At 43.2% G+C, this 11,700-nt stretch overlaps 2 protein-coding genes across 2 annotated transcripts; both read left to right on the top strand.

Annotated features, from left to right (window-relative positions):
- Positions 1 to 4,700: 4,700 nt before the first annotated feature.
- On the top strand, positions 4,701 to 5,285 carry LOC306913344 (THO complex subunit 4-like; the record flags this gene model as incomplete). Its single annotated transcript, XM_079489936.1, has 1 exon — positions 4,701 to 5,285. One exon carries the CDS (start codon positions 4,701 to 4,703, stop codon positions 5,283 to 5,285), a length of 585 nt encoding a protein of 194 aa, XP_079346062.1.
- A 4,085-nt stretch (positions 5,286 to 9,370) lies between these two features.
- On the top strand, positions 9,371 to 10,241 carry LOC306913343 (THO complex subunit 4-like; the record flags this gene model as incomplete). The annotated part of the gene is made up of 1 exon (XM_079489935.1): positions 9,371 to 10,241. The coding sequence occupies exon 1, from the start codon at positions 9,447 to 9,449 to the stop codon at positions 10,239 to 10,241; it is 795 nt and encodes a 264-aa protein (XP_079346061.1). The 5' UTR covers positions 9,371 to 9,446.
- Positions 10,242 to 11,700: the final 1,459 nt, after the last annotated feature.

The following is an 11,700-nucleotide window of genomic DNA, read 5'->3' as shown; positions in this document are numbered from 1 at the left end:
GTGAGGCAGCTTGATGTACAAGTACACCCCCTGGACATGACGCTAGTATGTCGCAGGGACTTACCCCCAATCCAACCCTTTATGCTGAGTGTAAAGCAGGTAGGCACTGGGTCCCATTTTTAGAGTCTTTGGTATGATTGAAACCGACCTCCCAGTATCAGGGTGGACACTCTAACCACAAGGCCACTGAGCTGGTCAACAGCCCCTGAAAGATAACAAATTGCCATGAATGTGTAAGTATCTCTTATTGTAGTTTGCACATACTACTTGCACTAGTGTATATGTGTATTACTGGTATGTACCAGTATGTGTATACCTTTTATTATATGTTCTAAATATCTGGACCCAAAATTATTCTCCCCTACTCTCCAATGGTGTTGAAAGGTTTTTACTTAACCCACTATATGCCATATCATTATTGTTATTGTTAGCACAGTCTGCAGACCATGCCATGCCATTATTTCACTACTTTACAATTTACAATTTTTATTGACAAATAAATCCTTTGAATCTTGAATCTCTAAAACACTTCTCTCATGAATACTTCAGTGTCAATTATCTAATGTAATCCTGGGCGCTACACTTCCTCTGCCAACCTGGGGGGGGGACATGGGGAGCACATGCAAACTCCACACAGAAAGGCCCTTTCGCCAACCCCGCCTCTGGTATGGGCACTGATGATGACGTGGAGGAGGGAACACGCCCACAGCGGGAATCGAACCCAGGACGAACCCAGGACCTTCTAGCTGTGAGGTGAGTGGTGACAGCACTACCGACTGTGCCACCGTGCCCCCCTCATGAATACTTCTCAATGACATCAAATGTGAATATTTTCTTTTTTTTTAGGCCTATACAGTATATGAGATACAAAGATTTGATTCCTATTGGCCAGCATCTATGGCCAGAGAAAGAGTGAGAATGTCATTCTTCACTGTACATTACACCTAATTAATCAGAGGGAAATGAGTTACCATTGGTCCAGTCCATCCTTGCATGCTTAGAAAGACTGAGGGTAAAACACTGGCAATCGTGCAGCCACTTATGTGCTCTAACACCAGTGACACCTCGATCAGGCAGGCAACTTGATCAACCATAACGGACACATTTATATGTGCAGCTTTAAATGTATTCATGTATAATACTCATAGATATACTTGTAGATTTGTATCTACATTTGTATATTTTATAGTCGTATGTTTTATTCAAGTAATGTACCCTTTTTTCCTTTACTAAGTAATCTGTAGTGTGGATAGTAGTACTTCCCATCCCTTTGGAAGATGGTTTGAGTGTGTGTTATTTGTTTTGACCACAAATGGTAAAAATGTAATGTAACGAAATACCATGTTGTAGACAGATGCTATAGAATCCTACGGTTTATCACTATCTCATTTATATATATTTTTATTTTATTGAATTATATAATCTTGCTTTCTTTCTTTCTTTCTTTCTTTCTTTCTTTCTTTCTATGATGAATTCCTGTTCTGTTCTTTGACTATATAGAAGTGTCTATTTGTACGTCTCTAAATGTTTTGATGAATTGAACATGGTGGACCCTCCTGTAAACAAGTGTAATGCTTAATTGGTTCGTCCACTCACAGTTAACAGTCTTTGTATTGAGTTTGTGCTTGAAATGTACTGTAATTCTGCAAACTGTTAATACATATTTCAATCAATCAATCAATTTAATTTCTTTTTCGTATCATATCCAATATTATTGTTGTTGTTGAGTTGATGTTAGTATGTCACACAAGCATTCCACTGCTGTATGCACCTGTATTAAGTAACAAAGTATGCTGATTCTTTTAATACATTTTTATTGATGAAAATGCAATGAGGTACAAAATCTCATCCCGCACTTTCTCTTTTTCACTGTTTGAACCTCCATGGGCGCAGGAATTGGTTCTGGAGACTCTGGGTCCGGGAAGTGTGACGGCTTGTTGCTCGAAGACGATTTTTGTCCTTCCACGTTTTTCCTTTTGCGTGATTTGCGTGCTGATGCTCCACAGTCCACGTCAGCTTGTGTTTCCATGGGTTGAGTTGAGGTTGTTGTGGCCAGCGGCTGTGTCTCTGTGTTTTCATCCAGGTTGATCAGGGGAGGTTCGGGTTGCTCCTGGACCAGACTGGGCCTCTTTACCTCTTTACACGCAGGGAGGTGCAGGGAGTCTACGAAAGAGACAAAATAACACAAAACCATTACACAAAAACATATCCACAATAACCCGCTACAATGACGCTTTTAGCCAGTTATGTAGAAACATTAGTGAATTTTATTCATTGCCATATCAGTAGGCTTTGGGATCTGGTCTTACTGATCTAATTTACTAATCAGTAATAATAATAATCTAACTGAAATAATTAGATTTTAATGTGTGATTGAAATCACCTCAATCACTCACATGCAGCTCCACCCTGTGGATAATTTTCTCTTTCTTAATATTCATCTCAATATATATTTATCAAACAAATGTAACACCAATAAAGGAGCTAAAATAACTGAGACTGGTACAATATTTTGGTGTGGCATTGTTGCAATAGTGATTGAGTAAAGCAGTGGAGTTTGAATATGAATGGGCCTCATATAGGAGGGCGTGCGTCTGATCGAACAAACATCAACTATCTTGATTGAGTCAACATTTAGATTCTAAATGTTGACTCAATCAAGCGACTTTAAAAGTGAAGTACCCTTTTAACAGCTGGTGGTGACGCACCTCATTGATATGCAATAGGGTTGTCATGTTAATTTGTGCTGTGTCACTGGTTGGGTTTCACACTCAGAGGATGATTGTTTTCCTCAGATACCGTGATGGGGGAACCCCCATGTGTATGTGTGTGTACCCCCCCGCACACACACACACACACACACACACACACACACACACACACACACACACACACACACACACACACACACACACACACACACACACACACACACACACACACACATACACACACACACACACACACACACACACACACTACCTCCCTGACCCTAACACAAACATGTAGACCCTAAACAGGTAGACTATAATCTTATCTTCTAATTGTCAGAAAATGTTACGATTCATGTTACTTAAACTTAAAATATAAACCAGAGCGGTGTAGTCTCCTCTGAGGGAGAATGCGCCCCCCCTAGATTGAAGAGAAGACGCACCAAGTAGCCTATGTCCAAATCCAGGGGTATTTGCATTATAACAGGTTTACTGGCGGTGAGTGCGCCCCACTAGATTCACGACGTGTCAAGTACCCAAATCAATTGGCTGCTTCGCATAACAGGTTTAGCTGTGTCTAAACTCTCATACACTACTAGGCTATCAGCTGTCCTGTGCATGTAGGCGCTAGGCGCACGTGCGTGCGCGGGATCTATCTGTCTGTCTGTCTGTCTGTCTGTCTGTCTGTCTGTCTGTCTGTCTGTCTGTCTGTCTGTCTGTCTGTCTGTCTGTCTGTCTGTCTGTCTGTCTGTCTGTCTGTCTGTCTGTCTATCTATCTATCTATCGATGCGTCTTTCTGTCTCGTTGTGTCTGTGTCTCTGTCTCTCTCTGTCTCTCTAATAATAATAATACCTGGAATTCATATAGCTTTTCTGAGTACCCAAAGTTGCTGTGTGTGTGTGTGTGTGTGTGTGTGTGTGTGTGTGTGTGTGTGTGTGTGTGTGTGTGTGTGTGTGTGTGTGTGTGTGTGTGTGTGTGTGTGTGTGTGTGTGTGTGTGTGCGCGCGTGCGTGCGTGTCCGCGTGCGCGTGCATGCGACATGCTGGAAATGTCTCCAGTGTGTCATCGAGTCATATGATTTCAGCCCTGCCCAAGTACCACATAGTAGAATGTGTTTAGAAACAGATCTTTGAACCTCCTTTACAGGGACTTTAAAGTTTTGTATGTGTCTATGGAGTTGACATTACTCTAAGATAGACCTGTGTTTATCTATTCTACACCCGAGCATAGACATGGTAACACCTCTGATTGGCCTACCGACACTGCTCGTCTTGCCCCCATGGTCTCACCAGACAGCGTCTGATTCTAAAAATGTCTTCTACATCCTGACAGTTTTCTGAAAAAGCTATGTTTCTGTCAGTCGTTCTTCGATTTAAAAAAAATAGCAGACCTACAAGCTCGTAGCGCGCCACTCGGTGGCGCGCTATGAGCTTGTAGATCTCAATAGCTTCAATAGCTTAAGCATAACATAATGCTAACACCTAAAGGGGTTCCTTAGGAAGCAGTAAGTTGGTTTGATATACACGAGGACGCCCCGATCGACACTGTAAAGGCCTCAGTGTTTAGACATTTTAGAAAGTACAACACTTTTTTTGTTGTTTTTCTTCTAAGTAATTATTTGTTTGGTCCAAAATATTGTGTGCGTTGTCATGATTTGTCACGACTCGAGTTGGCTTCGTACAACGCTTAAAAGGTCTTTAGATAAATACTTTTTGAAATGTATATGGGAAAAATACATTGTGATTCATTTCCTGGGCCAGGCTTCGTCATGAAAGGGGGCGGGACTGTGACGCTCTATTGTGTGAATGGGGGAGGGGCTATCAGGTTTGGCACCGCCCAGAGCACATTTAAAAGGAGGACGATCTGAGCTCATCATTCATTCACTTTAGTATCTTCAACTGAAGCGAGGTAGAGACCAAGTTAGAGTCTAGGTTGTGCTACCATTTTCTATTTCAGTCTTAAGTTTAGCGTTATTAGGCTCGGGCATATAATGGCCAATAAAATGGACATGTCCTTAGACGACATTATCAAACAGAACAGGTCGCAGAGAGGAGGAGGCCGCGGAGGTCGAGGCAGACCTACGCCGTACAGCTGGCATAAACCGCTTCCGGATAAGCGGCAGCATGACATGTTCGACAATGCTGGTGGTGGAGGAGCTGGCGTGGAAACTGGAGGGAAGCTCCTTAAAGTCTCAAACCTGGACTTTAGTGTCTCTGATGCAGATATCCAGGAACTTTTTGCAGCGTTTGGTACACTGAAGAAGGTTGCTGTCCGTTGTTATGACCACTCTGGAATGTGTTTGGGGACTGCAGATGTCCACTTTGAAAGAAGGGCAGATGCCCTGAAGGCCATGGAACGGTACAACGGCGTGACACTTGATGGGCGCCCCATGAACATACAGCTCGTCACCTCACAGATTGATAACCAGCGATGGCCTCCCATGCAGAGGGGACGTGGAGGCCGCGGCGCAGGCGGTGCCAGAGGCCGGGGGAGAGGCGGACGTGGTGCCAACAAGAAGCCGCTTTCTGCAGAGGAGCTTGATGCCCAGCTAGATGCATACAATGCAATGCTCTGAAGAGACAGGGATGGATTCGGAGGTTGACTTGATCTACCAACAACTCAAAGGCTCTTTTAAGAGCCACCTACATTCACTTTAAAGAGTTTATTCCATTCAAGTAGGCAACATGTGCTTAAAGTTGCATATGAGCTATATGATTCATGGACTGACAGGGGTTAGGTCTAATACAATCTCTTTACATGTATTACATCATAGTGCTGCATTGGACAGCCAACCTGTTGCATTGTGTATATTCAGAGGCTATATATTTAACATATCCACAATAACCCGCTACAATGACGCTTTTAGCCAGTTATGTAGAAACATTAGTGAATTTTATTCATTGCCATATCAGTAGGCTTTGGGATCTGGTCTTACTGATCTAATTTACTAATCAGTAATAATAATAATCTAACTGAAATAATTAGATTTTAATGTGTGATTGAAATCACCTCAATCACTCACATGCAGCTCCACCCTGTGGATAATTTTCTCTTTCTTAATATTCATCTCAATATATATTTATCAAACAAATGTAACACCAATAAAGGAGCTAAAATAACTGAGACTGGTACAATATTTTGGTGTGGCATTGTTGCAATAGTGATTGAGTAAAGCAAAGCAAAGCAAAGTTCTTTGTTTACCCAGGGTGAATGGACTAAGCTCGAGACTTGTTTACAGCCAGACCCTGCTCATAGAACATTTCGCGTGACAACGCTCCCTGCACAACATTCTCTGTCTGCATGCAATGTTTTATTTATCACACAACACAACGCTGTACTTTGCCCACAACACAATATACTCATAATGGCAGCACAGAGCTATGCATTCTCACATGCAAAAACATCCAGATATGGTGTCTTACTGTCTTTATACTCCTCTTTGGAGCTCCAATGACTGCCCCTATGTCCCTGTGTCCGTATGTCTGTCCGTTTGGGGCCACCTAAAGTGGCACTGTTGAGTAGCCCAAAGGGCCACTCACACTGAGCACTACAACTATCACATTCAAATGAGAGAAAAAAAACATTGCATGGATGCACCTGGGACGGACGTATCCTCAGTGATGTATTCCAAGGTCATCATGGTTTCGGGTCTCTCGAACATCATACCCCTCATTCAGGTGACCCAGCCGGGGTGATCAAGTCCTGACTTACGTCCCAGTAGCTACCCTCGATCAGTCCCATTAGGGAAAGACCAAGGCCACAGGGCCGTTGATAACAATAAAACTGTACCGTACAGTACATTACAGTTATACTATCGCAATAAAAGTATACTTTGCACCACTCAGCTCACACAGTTGTGATTTATTTTCATTACCAGGTACTTGCAGATCATCGCATATGTCCAAAACTGTTACTTTTCAGGATCTAAATAAAAAAAGTGAGGTGAACGTGGCTGAGGCCATACACAATGGTGACGTGTAAACAGTCACCGCTGCCTAGCGAGTGGTCATAGAATACTCGGAAGGACAATTATAAGTCACAAGAATCAGAGTTGTGTGCTTTCAATGAGTCTGGTGTGGTTGAAGTCAGTGGAGTTTGAATATGAATGGGCCTCATATAGGAGGGCGTGCGTCTGATCGAACAAACATCAACTATCTTGATTGAGTCAACATTTAGATTCTAAATGTTGACTCAATCAAGCGACTTTAAAAGTGAAGTACCCTTTTAACAGCTGGTGGTGACGCACCTCATTGATATGCAATAGGGTTGTCATGTTAATTTGTGCTGTGTCACTGGTTGGGTTTCACACTCAGAGGATGATTGTTTTCCTCAGATACCGTGTATGTGTGTGTACCCCCCGCACACACACACACACACACACACACACACACACACACACACACACACACACACACACACACACACACACACACACACACACACAACCTCCCTGACCCTAACACAAACATGTAGACCCTAAACAGGTAGACTATAATCTTATCTTCTAATTGTCAGAAAATGTTACGATTCATGTTACTTAAACTTAAAATATAAACCAGAGCGGTGTAGTCTCCTCTGAGGGAGAATGCGCCCCCCCTAGATTGAAGAGAAGACGCACCAAGTAGCCTATGTCCAAATCCAGGGGTATTTGCATTATAACAGGTTTACTGGCGGTGAGTGCGCCCCACTAGATTCACGACGTGTCAAGTACCCAAATCAATTGGCTGCTTCGCATAACAGGTTTAGCTGTGTCTAAACTCTCATACACTACTAGGCTATCAGCTGTCCTGTGCATGTAGGCGCTAGGCGCACGTGCGTGCGCGGGATCTATCTATCTCTCTGTCTGTCTGTCTGTCTGTCTGTCTGTCTGTCTGTCTGTCTGTCTGTCTGTCTGTCTGTCTGTCTGTCTGTCTGTCTGTCTGTCTGTCTGTCTGTCTGTCTATCTATCTATCGATGCGTCTTTCTGTCTCGTTGTGTCTGTGTCTCTGTCTCTCTCTGTCTCTCTAATAATAATAATAATACCTGGAATTCATATAGCTTTTCTGAGTACCCAAAGTTGCTGGGTGTGTGTGACCGACCCAAAACAAAGAAAAATCCTAACTAGGTACAGACTCAGCGAACACAGTCTTGTGATCGAGAAAGGCCGTCATAGGCAGACCTGTATCCCGAGAGAAGACAGACTATGCACCCACTGCACACAAAATGAAGTGGAAACCGAGCTACACTTCCTAACCATCTGTCCATTGTACCAAGACATCAGAGACACATACTTCCCACAGATTACAACCACACACGGAGATTTTGAAAACATGACCAATGACAAAAAACTCCCATATCTGCTGGGCGAAGTACAACAATGTGCAAACACAGCAGCAAGATTCGTGAGTTGCTGTGATAGGAGAAGGATATCAAACGGAACACAACCACCCTAAAGACTAATCATTGTGTATATTCCTGCACTATACCTGCATCCAGTGATCTTGGTACAATATAGAAATTGATCTATTGAAGATTCTGACGTTCAAATGTACATATTTTTTGTTTTGATTGTATTGCTGTATTGTTGTATTGTGCTTTCTGCTTTGGCAATGTAAACGTATGTTTTCTCATGCCAATAAAGCCCTTTGAATTGAATTGAATTGAATTGTGTGTGTGTGTGTGTGTGTGTGTGTGTGTGTGTGTGTGTGTGTGTGTGTGTGTGTGTGTGTGTGTGTGTGTGTGTGTGTGTGTGTGTGTGTGTGTGTGTGTGTGCGCGCGCGTGCGTGTCCGCGTGCGCGTGCATGCGACATGCTGGAAATGTCTCCAGTGTGTCATCGAGTCATATGATTTCAGCCCTGCCCAAGTACCACATAGTAGAATGTGTTTAGAAACAGATCTTTGAACCTCCTTTACAGGGACTTTAAAGTTTTGTATGTGTCTATGGAGTTGACATTACTCTAAGATAGACCTGTGTTTATCTATTCTACACCCGAGCATAGACATGGTAACACCTCTGATTGGCCTACCGACACTGCTCGTCTTGCCCCCATGGTCTCACCAGACAGCGTCTGATTCTAAAAATGTCTTCTACATCCTGACAGTTTTCTGAAAAAGCTATGTTTCTGTCAGTCGTTCTTCGATTTAAAAAAAATAGCAGACCTACAAGCTCGTAGCGCGCCACTCGGTGGCGCGCTATGAGCTTGTAGATCTGCTATTTTTCAATAGCTTAAGCATAACATAATGCTAACACCTAAAGGGGTTCCTTAGGAAGCAGTAAGTTGGTTTGATATACACGAGGATGCCCCGATCGACACTGTAAAGGCCTCAGTGTTTAGACATTTTAGAAAGTACAACACTTTTTTTGTTGTTTTTCTTCTAAGTAATTATTTGTTTGGTCCAAAATATTGTGTGCGTTGTCATGATTTGTCACGACTCGAGTTGGCTTCGTACAACGCTTAAAAGGTCTTTAGATAAATACTTTTTGAAATGTATATGGGAAAAATACATTGTGATTCATTTCCTGGGCCAGGCGTCGTCATGAAAGGGGGCGGGACTGTGACGCTCTATTGTGTGAATGGGGGAGGGGGTATCAGGTTTGGCACCGCCCAGAGCACACTTAAAAGGAGGACGATCTGAGCTCATCATTCATTCACTTTAGTATCTTCAGCTGAAGCGAGGTAGAGACCAAGTTAGAGTCTAGGTTGTGCTACCATTTTCTATTTCAGTCTTAAGTTTAGCGTTATTAGGCTCGGGCATAATGGCCGATAAAATGGATATGTCCTTAGACGACATTATCAAACAGAACAGGTCGCAGAGAGGAGGAGGCCGCGGAGGCAGAGGCCGTGGTGGTGGCCGTGGCGGCGGCCGCGGAGCTGGCGGCGGTGTCGGTCGTCTTGGAGGAGCCACCGGGGGAGGATTTGTCGGCCGGGGCGGCGGCGGCTCCGGCCCCATGAGGAGCCGAGGTAACCTCAACCGAGGTCAAGGCAGACCTACGCCGTACAGCAGGCCTAAACAGCTTCTGGACAAGCGGCAGCATGACATGTTCAACAATGCTGGTGGTGGAGGAGCTGGCGTGGAAACTGGAGGGAAGCTCCTTATCTCAAACCTGGACTTCAGTGTCTCTGATGCAGATATCCAAGAACTTTTTGCAGAGTTTGGTACACTGAAGAAGGTTGCTGTCCATTATGACCGCTCTGGGATGTGTTTGGGGACTGCAGATGTCCACTTTGAAAGGAGGGCAGATGCCCTGAAGGCCATGAAACGGTACAACGGCGTGCCACTCGATGGGCGCCCCATGAACATACAGCTTGTCACCTCACAGATTGATAACCTGCAGCGACGGCCTCCCATGCAGGGTCTGAAAAGAGGTGGAGGCGTGAATAGGCGTGTTGGGGGCTTTGGGGGCATGCAGAGGGGACGTGGAGGCCGCGGCGCAGGCGGTGCCAGAGGCCGGGGGAGAGGCGGACGTGGTGCTGGTGGTGCCAACAAAAAGCCGCTTTCTGCAGAGGAGCTTGATGCCCAGCTAGATGCATACAATGCATCTAGCATCTAGCTATCCGCCGTCACCTACACCGAGCACGCCAAGATAAAGACCATGACCGCCATCAGAGGATGACTTGATCTACCAACAACCCAAAGGCTCTTTTAAGAGCCGCCTACATTCACTTTAAAGAGTTTATTCCATTCAAGTAGGCAACATGTGCTTAAAGTTTGCATATGAGCTATATGATTCATGGACTGACAGTGGTTAGGTCTAATACAATCTCTTTACATGTATTATATCATAGTGCTGCATTGAACAGCCAACCTGTTGCATTGTGTATATTCAGAGGCTATATATTTAACATATCCACAATAACCCGCTACAATGACGCTTTTAGCCAGTTATGTAGAAACATTGGTGAATTTTATTCATTACCATATCAGTAGGCTTTGGGATCTGGTCTTACTGATCTAATTTATTTAAAGGGGAAAACCACCCATTTTCAACATTTTACTATGTCATTAATATACCTTAGAGCTGTTGTGTGGAAATAATAAAAAAGGCCCCCCCATTTTGTGTTTCCTAGAACTGTAATTATGAAAAAAATCTTGATGATGTCATCAAGATGTGTTTCACCATGTTAATGATTTTTTTTCAGACCTCTAGTTCTAGGAAACACAGAATGGGGGAACTTTTTTATTATTTCCACATAACAGCTCTAAGGTACATTAATGACATAGTAAAATGTTGAAAATGAGTGGAATGCCCCTTTAAGACATACTGATATGTCTTAAAATGTTATAATTGCCCTCTAATTAAAATTAAAGTCAACTTAAAGCGCAAATAACATGCATTTTAAAACTGCTTTAATATTTAATATCATATTGTCTATGTCCCTCAAAGTTATTTCTAATGGTTTGAGCCTCAATCACCACTCTGATATAACCAGTCCTTGTCATTTCTTTCTGGACTTTGAAAGCAGTTTTAGCTGCAGTACCACAATGTTCTGAGGTGGTGAGGGTGCTGATCTAATCTAATCTGATCTAATTTACTAATCAGTAATAATAATAATCTAACTGAAATAATTAGATTTTAATGTGTGATTGAAATCACCTCAATCACTCACATGCAGCGCCACCCTGTGGGGGAAGGGAGGCATTGTTCCATTGTGTGGAACTCAACATAATGCTTCACACCAAAACCAGCAGCTATTCATAGTCCTGGAATGAGACTCTTCTGTACAAAGCAAGTGTAGAGAGGAGAGCTTTGGTGTAAATATAATCTCCATGTCTATCAGCGTTTGCTTCTGAAAGTGGAGGTGGGGGTTGAGTGTTGAACATGTTTCTAGTATTGGGGGGGGGGGGGGGGGGGGGGGTCATTTTAATGATTGTGTGTTAAATGTGTTGTTTAAGTTCAGTTGTGTTGTAGACTAACTCACATGTGCACACTACAGTAGTGGGAGATGTATTTTCCACTTCCAGTGATGTTCAGGTTTTAGGACTAATTTTCTCTTTCTTAATATTCATCT

This window comes from Electrona antarctica (genome assembly GCF_951216825.1).
Source record: "Electrona antarctica genome assembly, chromosome: 20".
NCBI lineage: Eukaryota > Metazoa > Chordata > Actinopteri > Myctophiformes > Myctophidae > Electrona > Electrona antarctica.
This window is presented reverse-complemented; position numbering and strand designations above follow the sequence as displayed.